This window comes from Lepisma saccharinum, chromosome 16, assembly GCF_977018435.1.
Source record: "Lepisma saccharinum chromosome 16, izLepSacc3.1, whole genome shotgun sequence".
In the NCBI taxonomy this organism is placed as follows: Eukaryota; Metazoa; Arthropoda; class Insecta; order Zygentoma; family Lepismatidae; genus Lepisma; species Lepisma saccharinum.
Genome location: NC_139244.1, coordinates 20,408,277 through 20,426,041, shown reverse-complemented (window position 1 = coordinate 20,426,041; position 17,765 = coordinate 20,408,277). Strand labels below are relative to the sequence as shown.

At 40.1% G+C, this 17,765-nt stretch overlaps 1 protein-coding gene across 2 annotated transcripts in view; it reads left to right on the top strand.

Annotated features, from left to right (window-relative positions):
* LOC146000322 (26S proteasome non-ATPase regulatory subunit 9) overlaps positions 1–17,765 on the top strand; it is a 38,725-nt gene that overhangs the window by 10,864 nt on the left and 10,096 nt on the right. For both annotated transcript variants that reach the window (XM_083137834.1, XM_083137836.1), the window contains exon 3: positions 6,650–6,831. In XM_083137834.1, the coding sequence (XP_082993960.1) occupies positions 6,650–6,831 (182 nt within the window). The remainder of the gene's footprint in view (positions 1–6,649; positions 6,832–17,765) is intronic.

Below are 17,765 nucleotides of genomic sequence, written 5' to 3'. Positions count from 1 at the left end.
CGTTTGCCACTGCAGCGGGGGTTGAGGGCGATGAAATGCACTGTTCCGTTAGAGGAGGTTCACCCAGGAGTGGCAACATTTGAAAGTTTAACATATACCCCGTGAATTCTGACGACCAGAAGCAAAATAAAATCTTTACCTGTGCACATATTTTCCACAAAATCTATAAAGTTGATTGCATTTAACAGAAAAATATCAACTGTGATATACATTTCATAAAGATTAAAAAAATAATGAAAAATAGTAGTAAAAAATAATAATATAAAATAAACTTAAAAGAAGAATGAAATTAAATATATTAAATAAAATGAGGATACTTGTGTCCCAGGTAAGTATCACATAATGCATCGCGTCCCAGTCTATGTCTGGTGCTTCATTTTAACAACACAGTGTAGTTCGGGGGAGGACAACTTATGCACTGGATTTTGAATGATCATTCCTATTCTAGAGTCCCCGGAGCTGTGCCTCTCTCGTGATATAGTTCTTCTTGCCATCCACGACGACCACAATTTTTCCATCTTGGGTGTATACATTCTTGGTATCGAACTTTTGGATGGCTTGACGTAGAAGTTGCAGTCTTGCCATGCACAGGTCCTCCCTGATTACAATGCCCGAGTTCTTCAGTTTGCTTTTCTTCCTGAAGACTGCCGACCGTGATCTGTAGCTCGTGAATTTCACGATTATGGGTCTTGTTGTTCCGGGGCGGTTTTGTCCAACACGGTGCGAGCGACAAATATCTTCCTGCTTTAATTTTTGGCCCAGCTGTTCTTCAAAAAGCGAAAGTGCAATATTGTCCGTGTTTTCATCTTTCTTCTCAGGGATCCCGAATATACGGACACTGTTACGTCTCTGGTATTGTTCTAACTCGTGAATGTTTTCGTGCAGCTCCTGTATCTCATCATCTTTGCTGCGGAGCTCCTTGCGTAGGTCTTCGAACATGTCGCTGTTGAATTTCAGCGAATTCTCAAGCCTTTCCACCACGATTTTCGTCACCGATTCAATTATCGCGTCAACAATTACTTTCGACACTTCAGGTGTTTGCACTGCCCGCTTTACCTCGTCGCATATCTGCTGCATAAGTTCACCCTTACCTGCATTGCCAGACGGTGATTTGACTGCCGTAGTGCCGCTGCTGCCTCTGCGCGATCCAGGAGCCATGGCGTTGTGGGAGTTTTCGCTTCAATAATATTCCACAAGAACCACAAAGCTGGCACTTCCTTGATATTTTTCAGTCCGAACCGCTGCACTTACACTTCACACTACTTGTAATGCACCAAATAGAACTCTATAGCTGCTACATATGATTATAAATGTATGAGTTAGCGGGACGCGATTTGAACGTGTTCTAGCGCTCGGCGGCCATGAGCAGCTAAAATTAATCTAAAGAGGGGAGAAAAGCAATGTAAATTAACTAATATATATATTTCTGATAGCTTTCCCTTTCAAATATTATTCATTTCCCTGAAAGAAGTACTCTCACTGGTTTTGAAGGTTACAAAGAGAAATTAATCATGCATTTTAAAATATAAAAATGGAAAAAAAATAAGCATATAAATAGTTTAATTACTTCATTGATTAAATTCTGCCACTTTTGGCTAGTCACGATGAGTGATATGAAATTAGGGACATTTTCAAAGAGCACCCATGCCCAGGCTGGTATTCGAACCTTGGAGTTCTGGCATCGTATAGAGTTGTGCTAACCACTCTGCCATGGAGGTCGGTGTAATTTCTTGAATATCTAGTTTAAATGTTAATTTATTTAATTACCTTGATCTTCGATATTTAAGCTGCCCAGTTTTGCAAATTCTGTTCATATAATAGATATCAGGAAGACAGAAGCAAATGTAAAATGAGAATTAACATAGAGTTGGTTCGCAAGTGTTGTTCAGATTTCTCTGTTTCTCGCACACTTCCAGATGTATTTTTCCTACTTCCCTTTTCAGTACGTAATGTGTGAACCCAGAATTCCTGTCCCTAAGAAATTTCAGTGTTGTAAACAATGCAGCTCCTATGGTACAAAGGCCATCGGGGAAGAATGGCAGAAGAGGGTGCCAGCCAAGGGAAGGGCAAAGGCTCTGGGGTGAAGAGTGCAACTGGCCACTCTCTCCAGAAGGAGGTTATCTGTCACCGTGCCTGAGAAACCGTTCCCTTTCCTCTCCCTCCCCGCCAAGGGATTTGAAGGGAGCCGGTGGAATCTCACCCTGTTGAGAAGAGTCCACCAGCTGGAGAAAGGCTCTCGGATATTCCGCGTGAAACGGTGGAAAATATTTGCACGCTGGAAGGAAAGAAATGTATGAATGAAAGGTTGGTCGGAAAGAATATTGCGAAGAAATGAAAAGCAACTTTTTTAAAAATTATAGCTGGGTCATCTCCGATTACCTAGATGACCCAGAGTATACGCCGCTGATGATGATGAGGTTTTGTTCACCCAGCAGCAGGGAGCAGCGCTCGGCAGGTAAGGGAACCCCAGCCCGGTACTTTCACTTCCTATGCATGGCTTTAATCTGTGGGGACATACAAGTGAATCCGGGACCTGTGAAAACGTTGGCAAATTTCTCTGTGTATTACCAAAATACACAGAGCATTAAGAACAAGCTTTCTGACTGTGCTGCTTTTGCGTGTGAACTAATGACATACGATTGCTTGATATTTACGGAAACGTGGTTAACTGAAAATGTTAGTGACAGTGAACTACCATTCGCAAGCCATTTTAACATATATAGAAAAGATCGCGCGACTCGCGGTGGTGGTGTAATGATATGTGTTAGCACAAAATGGCCCAGTAAAGTACGCAATGACCTAAAGCGGAACTGTGAATTACTGTGGGTTGAGGTTTCAGTATCCAATGCAAATAATCTTGTCCTTGGTTCGTACTATAGACCGAATAAAAATAATCCACTGTACCTTCTGGAAGAATGTCGTGATTCGTTGCTTGCAGCAATCGCCTTGGGGGATGTTGCACTTTTCGAAGACTTCAACCTGTCTATTGAGTGGCAAGACCCTGGTCATAGAATCGCGAAGTGTGCAAATGACCTATGGTTCATCGAAACTTTCATTTCTGGTTTAAAGCTAAGGCAGCATAATTTATTCAACACCAGGAAGGACAGTAATCTAGATTATGTTGTGTCCACATTGAACAATATAAACATTACGCCGCATAAGAACCTCCTCAGTTCTGACCACGATAGTTTCGACGTGTCCATTTCCATCCCCCCACCTTCTAAAAGATGTCATCGCCCCTCGATCCAGAAGAAGCACCACCTATGGAACCGAGCACCGTGGGAGGAGATAAGACGTACCCTCGAATGCTTCCCCTGGGGGCGTTTGGAAGATGGGACAGTCGACGACACAGGTGAGCTATTTACAGCTGCCATTCATGCAACGGTGAACGACCTTGTTCCTTCGGAAAGAATAGCATCTCGCCGATTTCCAAGTTGGTTCGACTCCGAAGTGCACGCTGTACTGGCTAACAAGAATCGAACCTGGCAAGTTTAGAAGGACTTCCCGAGTGAACACACTTACAATACTTTCGCTGTTCTTCGATGGCACTCAAAGTTCCTTCTCCGAAACAAATACAAAGAATACATAAACAGTATCAATGCAACAATCCAGGAAAATCCAAAGAACTTCTTCAGTCTAATAAACTCGAGAAGAAACAACAGCAGAATTCCTCTTGAAATTACACACAAAAGTGAAAGTGCGAAAGGTGACCGAAGGGCTGAACTCTTAAATGCTTATTTCCACGGTAACTTCTGTCCGCCTGCCCCCCTTGCAATGTTTCCAAACGTAAGATCAGTCTGTTCTTCCTCTCTAACAAAGCTTGCCACTACAACCGATGAAGTGAAAAGTCTATTGTCGTCTCTCCCAGCTCACCGTGCCCTAGCACCGGACAATATCAACACCATGTTCCTGAAGAAAACTGGGGAATCCCTTTCGTATCCCCTCTGCATTCTTCTGAATAGATGTTTCTCGGAGGGCGTCTTTCCTCACGCTTGGAAGCAAGCTAACATCACTCCCATTCACAAAAATGGCAACAAAAACCTTGCTTCTTCCTATAGGCCAATCTCGTTACTCTCTCCTCTGTCCATCATTTGTGAAAAAATCATCAAAGACAGGCTATATAAATTTGTTTCTCCGTACCTTAGCTCAAATCAACATGGTTTTCTTTCTGGTAGTTCCTGTCTTATGAACCTGTCCGTTTTTCTCTCACATGCTATGAAATGTATTTCAAACAATTCGCAACTGGACGTTATATATTTTGATCTAGCCAAAGCTTTCGATACTGTCAGTCATCGTCTTTTGATTCATAAATTATGCAATAGATTCAACATTCATGGTAACTTTCTTAACTTGCTCACAGATTACCTTTGCGACCGCCAACAACGTGTAGTCCTTCCAGGAACTCTATCTAACTTTCTTCCCGTCCTTTCTGGAGTACCACAGGGCAGTGTTCTAGGACCCCTCTTGTTCATATTATTCGTCGATGACCTTACCGACCATCTCATAGCCGCCTCTAGTAATTACCTTCTTTTCGCAGATGTCTATAAGATTTTCAGAGAAATCTCCACTTCCAATGATGCTCATCTTCTCCAGAATGACATAACGTTTTTTTCATGGTGCCTGACATGGAAACTTACTTTAAATCCTGAAAAATGTACTACTCTCACCATCTCTCTCAAAAAGAACCTGTTAAAGTCATCTTACTCCATCTCCGTCTCATAAAGACCTAGGCATTGTTTTCGACCAAAAACTCACATTTGAAGAATGTATTACAGGCACAACAAAAAAGGCTATGTGCCTCTTAGGTTTACTGTATCGTTTCACCGAAATTAGTGACATCTCAGCCCTCACCTTGTGCTTCAAATCATTCATCTCCCCAATAATAGAATACTGGTCTCCCGTCTGGTCCATGGCATGTCGCACTCAGCTCTCCAGAATCGATTCTGTTCTTAACCTTTTCCTGGCTATAGTTCGTTACAGGGTTCCATCATTACGCAACTTTCCAACACCACATCTCTTGTCCTTTCTAAACCTACAGACTCCCTATCATCGCCGTTTACTGAATGATTTTAGGTATCTTTACAAAATTGTTAATGGCAAAATCCGTTGCAACACGCTCCTCCAGGAAGTCCACTTTCGAGTGACTATGCGCTCAACACGAACACAAATCTATTTTACACAAAAAAGCCTAGACTGGAAATTCAAAAAAGATCGTTCTTCCACAGACTTCCCACTCAATATAACGGCCTCCCATCAAGTGCTGATGTATTTTCCACAGAGTAGACCTTTCGGTCAACCATCAGAACATATGTTGCTAAATAATATTTAATTGTGCTATCTTGACTTATTTATATTAATATTTTGTCTTATTTTTGTTCTTTTCATTGTTACTGATTTCAGTGTAAAATGGCTATGTGCTGTATCTGAAATTTTCTCAATAAATAAATAAAATAAATAAATAAATTAATTAATTAATCAAATAAACACCAGTGAAACAGAAAGTAAAATTCGTGTGGGTATTAATATGTCTGACAAATTTACAATTCATGATGGGTTAATTTTGCCTTAGAATATGCTGTTAGGAAGGTAAAAGAAACTAAAGAAGGACTAAAATTAAATGGTGTGACTCAGTTGTTAGCATATGCAGATGATGTAGACTTACTGGGGGATGATGTGAATACAATTAAGAATAATGCTAAAATATTTTTCAAAACTGCTAAAGAGATAGGTTTGGAAGTTAACAAGGAGAAAACTAAATATATGCTTACAGGCCAAAACCAAGTGTTAGGTAATAATCCAAATCTAATTATTGATAACAACTCGTTTGAACCAGTTTCCAAATTCAAATACTTAGGAGTAATATTAACAAATGAAAATTATATTAAAGAGGAAATAAAAAGTAGGCTTAATTCAGGAAATGCATGTTACTTAATTCTTCATAAACTTTTGTCTTCTCGTTTAATATCTAAGAAACTAAAAGTCAAATTATACAAACCAGTAATTTTGCCTGTAGTATTATATGGATGTGAAACTTGGTCCCTTACATTGAAAGAGGAACATAAATTGAGAGTATTTGAAAATAAGATCCTTAGGAAAATCGTTGGATCTAAAAGGGATGAGGAGACAGGTGAGTGGAGAAGGTTACATAATTTAGAACTACATAATTTGTATTCATGTCCAGATATTATTAGAATAATTAAATCAAGAAGACTTAGGTGGGCAGGCCATGTGGCACGAATGGGAGAGGAAAGAGGAGTTTACAGGATTGTTGTTGGGAAACCTGATGGTAAGAGACCTGTAGGAAGGCCAAGACGAAGATTGAGGGACAACGTTGAGATGGACCTAAAGGAAATCGGTAGGGATGGAAAAGAGTATATAGAACTTGCTCAAGGTAGGGAAATATGGAAGGCCTGTGTTGCTGCAGCCATGAACCTTCGGGTTTAAGAAGGCTAGAGAGTTAGTTAGTTAGTTAATTAATCAAATAAATTTTCCACGCAAAGTTATAGTTGAAAGGTGGCAGCCAGTTGTTGCAAATTTTTTAAATACGACCAGAAAGCTTCAAATGTAGAAATGTATATGTATATAGAACCATGGCCAGTTCCTTTCATTGTTGGAACAATGTGTAGGAAAGTCAATTTTTATTTTGCAGGCCTCCAAAATGACCACAAAACTATCATGAAGGAGATTGAGCAGGGCCTTCATGCACTACATGCCCAGCAGAGGGCAGGCATTGGAACATCTACAGATGTGGAGATGAGGGATGTTTCCCCTTCTCTTGAACCAATAGCGAGGGTCAACATTGTCACAGAAGGTTCACCAGCAGCTGAATCTGTAAGTTTCTTTATTTCTTATTTGTTTTTTAGAAGACGGCTGTAACATTTAGTTGTATGTGTATACAGGGTGATTCAGAGCAATGGGGACAAACTTCAGGAAGTGATTCCTGAGAGGACAGGAAACAGAAAAACCCACATGAATATATGTCTGGAAATGCATGTGTTCCAAGATAGATGGCATCACCTATCATGCCAGGAGTCCCTTGTAAGAAGTCTTAGTGCCTAACTAACTAGTGCCGGTTTCCCAGCATGATGACGAAATAAAGAGATCTGAGCCATTTCACCTGAAATCAGTCTGGAGGTGCCACTTGACCATATAAAATCATAATATGTTTTGGGAGGGACATTATATGAGATAGGGGACGGATTTTGCATTGGAGGGGGAGGATTTCTTATGCTTTCAATGGATTCATTGATTTAACTATATTGGGAATGCATATAAATGCATATTTAAGGTGAAGAGGGACAATTACGCACCAGGCATGCATTTATTCCAATATCGTCGGAATGAGCAATGCTACTAAAAAGATCTCCGCCAGAAATGAAGAGTATGAATTTCTCCCCATGTGGCAAGTGGAAGCGGTTTCCTAAGTTGATTATTAAGCCTTATACGATTTTTTAAAAATATGATGAATTAGTATTTACCGAATCCCATGTATTCCTTATGGGACATCAATTTCAACTTCAAGTTACGGCTCATCAAATGGGAGTTTCGACTTTTCCTACTACTATGACATAGTTCAACGTGTCCTTTTTCCGTCCATGTACTTTTCTATGTCATTGGATGTTTGATATTCCTGAGAGAACGAATAAAATAATGGTCCCATAAGCCTAGTGCATTTCTCCTTGCCTCCTACGGCCATCCTGGCAGTGTTACCAAACCTGATGTGCATAATAGATCTAAATTTCACCATTAATATAGCTAAACAGGACTTTCAAGGAGCTAGATTAAGGAAAGCTGCATAAAGTGCCTACTAGGGTAATTTTAGTTGTCAGAGGGGTGGGGGTGCTGCTATTACCGTTAGCTTTAAAGTGATGGCAATTTATTCTTAGTTTTCACCACCTAGATTTGGCGGCATCACCCATCTCAATAATCCAATGATGTTAATATAAAATCGAAAATAAAGGGTTCACGGATAACAAAATTGTCATCTTCATCTTAGCCACAGCGCTATATATAAAAATACATGGGGGGGAAAGAAGAGGTGGGTGACGCAGCCTATAACTATACGAATATCACGTCATGTGCAAAATGTACACTCATGGCAAAAGTTGGTATTTATGGGCCGGAGCCAGTGGTGGCATCATAGTGGGGCAGAGGGCAGGTGCCACAGTTCACAGTCAAACGAGTGCACGAAAGAGCCAGATCTGGCTCCAAAAGAGCGATGTTGGCAACAGTGATCAGCAGCTGCCCCAGCGAGAAAGACCTAGGGGAAATTGTCCCTCTTCGCCTTAAGCTTAATGTGCATCTTATTTGCATATATTGGAAGCAGTGTGGTATTTAAGAAATTTTCAGTGGGGGGAAATTCTACTGACTGTCTAGGGACAGCATGAGATAATGACTTTATGCCATATAACATTTCCCCCATGGATAAAATTTATCAAGCAGAGGGGGGAACTCCCCCCATCCCCCTACAAATACCACCCTGATTGGAAGTAATTTAATGCAGTCGTTTATATCAAGTATGCCTCTTCCATTTTATTGTCCTTTGTGTCAAGAATAAACTATATCACCCTAGCTGGGTTAAGGGCATCCAATAACTAGAAACTATACAGGGTGGGGCAAAAAAATGTTACCACCGAAAGGGAAACACACATTTAATATACCCCTTCAACCTGTGAACCAGAAATGTGAATACATTTGAGCATTCTGTCAACCATTGAGTCTATGACCCTTGAAAACGTGTCTTGCAGTATAGAGCGTATCACTGTCGGAATTCTTTGTTTAAGGTCTTGTATGTTCCACGGTTTTGTTGTGTAAACAAGCTCCTTTACCATCCCCCATAACCAGAAATCGCACGGTCTGAGGTCTGGTGATCTTGCCGGCCATGTTAGTGGACCACGCCGACCAATCCATCGTTGACCAAATGTCCTGTCGAGGTAACCACGAACATCTGCATGGCTAATGGAAGGTTGTTTACCATGTAATGAGTTAACATAGCCAAATCGTAGGCGCGAGTGACCTTTGCAGTGTTAAAAAAATAGGGCCCACTATTCCCAACTTTGAAACACCACACCAACGTTTATGTTCGGGGAGTCCCGTATGTGTTCCCTCACTACATGTGGATGTTCAGTAGCCCAAATCACACAGTTGTGTTTGTTAACGTGACCACTCACATGAAATGTTGCCTCGTCGGAGAAGAAAAACAGCACAGATGGATCGATTCTTTTCATTTCCACTAACAGTTCTGCCATTTTTACACGAGCAATTTTATCGGTGTCAGTAAGTGCTTGCACAATTTGGATGTGATATGGTTTTAATCCAAAATCATGGTGCATGATTCGTCGAAGAGATCATTGAGAAATTCCTGTTTCACATTTTAACCGAGAAAGTGACTTTTTCGGGATATTCAACATGGCTTCTTGCACCTTTACGATGTTGTGCTCACTTCTCACACTTCTGGGTCGTCCACTGTTCCCTTTGTAATTATTTGCCACCGAACCAGTTTGTTCTGATTTTTCATACACTCGCTGAATAGTTAATCTACTTGGGGGAAGGGGGGTCTTTGTTATACCACATTCTAAACTTGTTTCTCACTACTGTGGGTGATTGATACACTTCCATCCATGCTGCGATCTTCCTTTGTTCCTCGATACCTAATCGTGTGGCCATATTTTATCTGATACGAAACAGGGGTAACACCATATGAGTGGAAACAAGAAACACCATATAAGTGGTAACATTATTTTGCCCCACCGAAACACCATATAAGTGGTAACATTATTTTGCCCCACCCTGTAGTTATACCAAAGATCAAGAAAACTAGTCACAGATATCAAAAAGAATGAGTCACAGTTCCAGGCGCCAGTGACAGCTGCAGGGTGACTTTATTTGTTGGTTAACTTTTGATACATTATCTTCATAAATCTGTATTGAGTGGTACTAGTTTGGAGGGGAGGGATAAAGGGGACATTTCCCCTTCTGGTTGCATCTGTTTATCCTTTGGGGGATGCTTGGTACATACGAGGTCCGTTAGAAAAGTAATGAGACTGATTTTCTGTAAACGATGAATTTTATTCTTTTTACAAATCAAGGTTATCCCCTTCAAAATAGTTCCCTTGGGCAGATACACAGCGATGGAGGCGTTGTTTCCATTGTTTGTAGCAGTGCTGGAAGGCTTCTGCTGGAATACTATTCAAATCGTTGATTACGCTCTTCTGGATATTATCCAAAGTATCAAAATGGCGCCCTTTCAAGTGGTTTTTGAGCAAGGTAAATGAAAATAAGTCACAGGAACTGAGATCCGGTGAATAGGGGGGCTGAGGAAACACAGGAATGCTCATTTTTTTGCCAAAAATTCATTGATGGAGACTGCCGTGTGGCATGGTGCATTGGAACAATCTTGGCGCACACTTTTCTCATGTCTAAATCTTGTTAAAATTTGATGGACCGTAAACACATTCAAATTTAACTCACTACTGATCATTCTCACCGTCAATCAAAGATCTGACGGCACAAGAGACCTCTCTTTCCACATTGTCATCCATTTTTGAGGTTGAAGGTCTTCCCGCACGAGGTTCGTCTTCCACTTGTTCTCGGCCTTCTAAAGAGGAGTTGTGCCCTGGATAGTGCATGTTCTCCATAAACCCTTTGTAACTTTTCATAAGTCACAGTAGTGGATTCGCCAAGCTTTACACAAAATTTGATGGCACAACGTTGGTCAAACTTTTGCCAGTCAGTTTTCATAATGCACCTCACAAATACAACTTCAGACGCTCTCAAGAATCATGTAGCAACTATAGCAAGTTGAAACTTGTACTGAGTCAATGGCAAGCGTTCACCTAACTGCCATGTGAAGGTGGAGGCAGCAGCATTGCCGGTTTGTGCACAGTGCTGCCAGTCTCATTACTTTTCATACAGACTCGTATATATTCTTATGCTTCCAAAGAATTTACTGGAACCTTCTCTTAAATACTACACTGGTGTGGGCTAATCTCCATCCACTGTAAGAGCTAAGTAAATGTAAACAAAAGTGTGTGATGTGTGAAGTTCTCTGATTCCATAATTCTGATGCTGGCTCATTCTTAAATAGATTATTCCCCCCTGCCCCTGCTTCAGTATATAAACTCATGTAAATGACATTTCTTTATCAAGCGCTCTATATTATCATGCTTTGAAACTGCTGCATTTGTGATAATAATCAATATAATTAATCTTAGGCTATGTGCATCCACTCCATTCTTGCTGTCGGTAGTTAGAAATTTGTTGCACCAATGGATTGAAGAGAAAATTGCTTCAACAGTGAATAGAGGCAAAGATGTGGTTACCACTAATGACACAGTTATTTAATGTCAAGTCTACTTTCAGCATTTAAATATTACATTTAATGTTTTAGGTATCCAGAATAATTTCTTGTGGTTCACATGGAAATTTACATACACTATTATTGTCAACTTCTCTCAGAGTGTCATGGCCACAATTGCACCCTAAACAACATGTCCTTCTTTCCATGCCCTAAGGACTAAGCATGGCATTTTCAAAGTTCAGAGTCCTTTTCTGTCACAGGGATATACTAGTTCATTCTTTGAATTTCTGGCAATTTTTTTTTAATCTGAACACAACCATTTATACATAAGGAACTAAAAAAAAAAGAATAAGGCTTTCTTTTTTATTTGAATTATTTTATAATTATCACGTTTTGTTCATGTGTTCCCTACATATAAGAATATTACAGCAGGAAATTGTTCCTTTGGTCTTGGGTTTGGCCAGAATTTCAGGGCTTTGTAAACCATGTGCAACAGCGTAGTTCAACCATAATTTTTGTCTGCGCAAGACTGTTTTTTATTTAAAGTACTATTTCAGGTACTCACGTTTTCCGCGAAGTAAGTAATTTTCTATTAATTTCAGTAGCCACTGCCACCATCCTCATTGGAATTCGTTGTGTCATTACTTTCCAACAAGGATGCTGTCTGTGGCTACCGAAATTAATAGAAAATTACTTAAAATACGAGGGACGTTCTGAAAGTAAGTTTTGTCATTTCTTTTCACAGGGAAGCTTTATTACAAACGGAAGAATACAATGTCATAACAAAATACAATCTTTTGCTATTTTTCCACATGTAGTCACCACCGACATTGATACATTTGTTGTACCGTGAAATCAATTTCAAGAAACCCTCCTGGTAAAAATCGGTGCCCAGTGATTTAAGGAAGTTCTTCACAGCCTGTTGCTTTCGAAGTGACGTCCCGATAGTGTTGACTTCACTTCAACGCAGGAAAAAGGTGGAAGTCTGATGGGGCAAGGTTGGTGATGTAGGCCGGGTGATTCAATCTCTCCCATCCCAGACGACTAATGTTTTCTGCAGTGACGCTTGCTGTGTGGGGTCTTGCATTGTCATCCAAGAACAAAACCCCTCGGACTCAAGAGCCCTGGTCTCTTGCATCGAATGGTGGACTTCAGTTTGCTTAGTGTGTGGCAATAGCATGCCGCATTGACGGTCCCTGTGGTGAGGTAATCAAACAAAATGACACCGTTCGTCCGTACCGCATCAAGTATTTGTGCCACATTGGTTTGCACTCGAATGAGCTCGGGCATGTCGGTCTGCTGCTTATCTCTAATCTTCGACACTCTGCTCTCGCTCCTCCCGTCGTGAATTCAGGAAGATTGTCTTTTGTTATGGCAATTTGTTTTCTCACTTTGTAATCAGCTTTCCTGTGAAAAAAAATGACGAAACTTACTTTCGGAATGTCCCTCGTAGCTTCGCGGAAAACGTGAGTACCTGAATTATCTATTACCGCGTTCCTCATTCCCATAGTATGAATAGAAAACTATTTGTTGTGGGTGCCTGTGCAACTTCATTAATTTCTTTGAAAAATTTTGCATGTAATGGAGGGTGCTATAGTGTTGTTTAGCTGTTAATAATTAAAGTATTGTTTAGTTCTTAGGGACCAAGTCACCCATGGAGCTACTGCTAGTGTGCAGGGCAGTAAGAGCGCATCTGCCGGCAAACTGGATGCAATATCAGTGTTAACTGGAACCGCTAGCTATCTAATGAAATAAGCTCCTACAATTACATTGACAGTTACAATTAAAATGAGCACGTACCTTGTTACAAGAGTTGTTGGGAATGTTGTCCTCCTGCATCCACACATTTACAGCATTTTTTAAGGAAATTTTCACCGAGTTACTTCTGTTTCTCCCTTGATATTTTCTTTCAATTGTTTTAATGTATAGCTTTAGGTTTAAAAGCTTAGTAGCTCGCCACGCAGACGTGACGGAAATGTCTGTTTCTTGTGCAAAGTGCCACAGGGATTTTTTGAGGAGTATGTTCAATCATGCTCCAACGTCGTCTAGCTTCTCCTCAGTAAACATACACCGTTTCATCCTTCGCTTCATATCAAGAACAGACCCAAGTTTTCAAATACTGTCTCTGTGTGGAACAGGAACATCTGCTACAAAATGCCTTCTAACTTCCCTACAAGAATTCATAATGACGTAAGAAACGTACATAAAAATATTGTTTTAAATTGTACATATACCGTGGCATTATTAGACTGCAGAAAAGTACCAGTAATACGTAAAGTAAAACAATACAATCTAAAACACTTCTTTACAACTTAACACTTCACAAACACATGCAAGTTGGACACCAGCTATCTGGATACTGAAGCATCCAGTGCCAAGATCAGAGTAAAGCTGTGGGTCTAAATGCCGGCAGATGCATTCTCACTGCCCGGCATGTTATCTGCCGCTCCTCGGGTAATTTTACTGTGAAATGCAATGCAGTATCCTGTTCTTTGGGACAAACCTAAAATAAGCCTCGGCAACTAGTTTTCTGTTTTGTAAACAGTCTTTATTTGTAAAAATACAATGACAGAATACAATATTTTTTCACTATCCATGTTGAGCAATTATATTACCCAACTATGCAGGAAATATGGGTTTATAGGTAGAAATTGCTTCAAATCTTGGAATTATGTTTGCAGTGGCATGCCCCTTGGGATGTAAGTTGTAAAGCACATATAGATTGTAATACACAAGTTCAGCACACTTTAAAATTTATAGTGCATATATTGACCTTTTTCAGTGCATATAAATCTGCCGTAAAGACCACACAAAGTCTGAAATTTGTCATACAGTTTGTAATAATGAAGTTTCAGGCCTACAACGACATGAAATAATGTGCATTTTGGAATGCCATGAAAGGATTAAAACCAATGGAGATTTCTTGTCTCTTTTATTTGCAAAAGCTTTAATTCTCTTTATATTGTTGACAAGAAATAAATTTTTGGAATAATGTGTGAAACAGAAATAGTTTTGTGAAAAAGGTGCATTTAAATTTTTTTTCCTGAAATAACAAAAGCATTAGTAATCTTGAATATATTCCCAGATTGGACTATGGAGTAGTGTCTTTCCAACAAAAATGCAATAACTGTTTCTAACAGTTAACTTGCAGGAAATAGTATTCCATTACTGTCTGTAAGAACTGTGGATTTGGAGTGGGCAATTTTGTTATTTGTTTATTACATTTTTTTAATATATAATTTGGTTCATTAGTGTGGGTAATTCCAAGAACTCAATAGATTTGTTGACTTCGTGTTTTAAGTTCACTGTATGCACAGTAAGGCTAATCGGGACTGGACCTACAGTTTAAAGTGGGATCTGAATACTCCTTGCTTAGGACAGACATGCTTAAATCCCGTAGCGTCAGTAACATTGCCTCCACCGGATATCGAACCCGGGACTCCTTGATTACAAGGCAACGACACTACCACTGCGCCATCGGGGAGGCCAAAAGAACTCTAATGTCCCATATAAATTTAAATTGATTTATACAATTTTAATATGTGATAGGGTGATTCAAAAGTGTCTAACCACCCATATATTTCTATGTATATTACTGCACATGAATTGAAACATGTACAATATCTAGGAGACCAACTACTGCATCTTTGATGCATGTTACACAACCTCTCCGCCATCTTGAATTCAACTAAATTTTTCAAATGGGGTTAGGGGCATGTGACATATCAGAATTCTGTGAAATTTTCTCCCAAATCGAATGATGAAATCCATTTTAAGATATATTGAATCGTTTTCAAGTTATTGCATGTGATATGTTACAGTAGGTATGAACTGCGCCTGACAGAACGTGCTTAATGTGTGTCCTTTTTCAGCTATATGCACCTGCTAATGCCATTCTCAGTACATATGAACCCAGTTGAGCATGTCAGGTCGCATGGTGTCGCACACGAGAATAATGTGTTCCTGCAACTGTCACACATATCTTACCAGAGTTGAATAAAATTGACATTTTACATAATTCCAAAAGAGAAGTTTAAAGGATTTAAATCCTGTGAGCAGGGTGGACACCCAACTAGCCCCCACCACTGAATCCAATGATCAGGGAATTGCTGACTCAGATGCGCATGAACATGTGCAGCTTAATGAGGGGCGTACCATAATGCTGGAAGAAGTGTGGGAAACAACCAGCTTCCTTGAAGGTGCATGTGAGGGTTGACTTGCAGCATGAGGAGATAACTTGCACCAGCAAAGCACCATGGACAAACACTTGGGCCGAATTTCTGTGTATGTCTTATTCCATATTACACCATGAGTTTTGGTGCACCACTTTCCATCTCATCCGATATAATCCAATGTTGATTGTTGTAGATCCAGGCCCGTAGCTAGAATTGATCTCTAGGGGGGCTCACGGTTTATCAGGTGACTTTTTAAAAAAACGTTTCACATTAAATAAAGGTAAGCTATTTTGTGTGTGTTAAGGGGGTCATTAAAGAAATAGAAATATAATACAAATAATACCCTCTTTTTCAATATCTTCTAAAACACGGTCATCTCTCGAAGTGTTAATTGAATGCTACTGACCTCATTCCTTACTAAACACTTCATACACTTTTGATTACACAAATATTTGTATCCCATATGAAAAATGCATGTTACTTCTCTCTTCATAAACTTTTGTCTTCTCGTTTAATATCTAAGAAACTAAAAGTTAAAATATACAAAACAGTAATTTTGCCTGTAGTATTATATGGATGTGAAACTTGGTCCCTTACATTGAAAGAGGAACATAAATTGAGAGTATTTGAAAATAAGATCCTTAGGAAAATCTTTGGGCCTAAAAGGGACGAAGAGACAGGTGAGTGGAGAAGGAGTAGAACTACTACTACTACTAAAAAAAAAAAAAAAAAAAAAAAAAAAAGGTAAAGTGCTCCCCTGTGCATAGCACCACGCCATGAAGGCGTATAGGGGGTGTGGGGGTAACGCCCCACACTTTCTTGATCCGGTCGTGAGTGGGGGTGATGTGATCAGCATCACGCCCCTGACCGCCTTTACCCCCCAGGGTTTCCCCCAGGTACCCATGTTATTCGACGCTGGGTGGGCGCCGGGGCCGCTTCCATCGTTAGAAAAGTTCCCGGATTTGAACCGGCCGGGGATCGAACCCGGGACCTTTAGCATGGTAGTCAGACGCGTTACCGACTGAGCCACCGCGGCCAATAGAACTACATAATTTGTATTCATGTCCAGATATTATTAGAATAATTAAATCAAGAAGACTTAGGTGGGCAGGCCATGTGGCACGAATGGGAGAGGAAAGAGGAGTTTGCAGGATTCTTGTTGGGAAACCTGATGGTAAGAGACCTGTAGGAAGGCCAAGACGAGGATGGAGGGACAACGTTGAGATGGACCTAAGGGAAATCAGTAGGGATGGAAAAGAGTATATAGATCTTGCTCAAGATAGGGAATGATGGAAGGCCTGTGTTGCTGCAGTCATGAACCTTCGGGTTTAAGAAGGCTAGAGAGTTAGTTAGTTAGCATATAAAAAATGCACAATATTCAATAATAGTGACTACAGTACATACCTCTGCCTTAAAAAAGTTGAAGTCGGCGATTCTTCATGTTGTTGAACCTGTGAAGCAGTCTCGACATATCTATGTTCGATGCTCGTTTCTTCTCAAATGCCAGAAAAACAAGATTTGCCAGGCGCTTGCTGCACATTGACAGTTTCTGAGGGCTATTGATGCGGGTTAACACAGAGAAAGTGGATTCACACAACGCTGTACTGCATGCAAAAGTTCTTATGCCAGCAAGTAGAGCATAAGTGTCTTCGTAGGCCATTCTAGTTTTGTACAGTTCTTTAAAAGTATCAGGGGAATCCAGTTTCTTGAGATATGCATTGGCAACAGTTAGTTCCTCTTTTGATGGAATGGTGATTCCAAAGGCTGATAAATATTCAATGTTGCTAAATTGAAGGGACTCAGCCGATGATATAGCCTCCAATAAGTCGTCTTTATTGGTAAAACGTCTATTTATTTCTGTTAGCACAAGATCTAAATATTCGTAGAAAATTTGTGTGAGAGATGTGAGCTTTTCCTCTCCTTGGACGTCAGTGATAACGAAGTCTTGTAACCGTGTATTTCGTTTTCTCTTTCTTGTGGGGTGCTCAACAATCTCGTCATGAATTCCATCCTCTTCTAGCAGTACATTACTTTCTTGCAGAATGCCTTCGTACACATCTTCCTGACGCATGCTCCTTAATGTTTCTGTGGCAGCTTCAATCATCTTTCTACCAGCATCCAAATGAACATTACGTGCTTGAAGCATTTTATCAACTGGGCTTAATATTTCAAGGATCTTTTTCATGAACACTAAGCAAAACTGAAACTGAGGTTTGCTAATGACTACAAGCAAACCAACACTTGCTGCTACGTCATCCCCGTTAAAATTTCCATTTTTCACCAACTGCAAA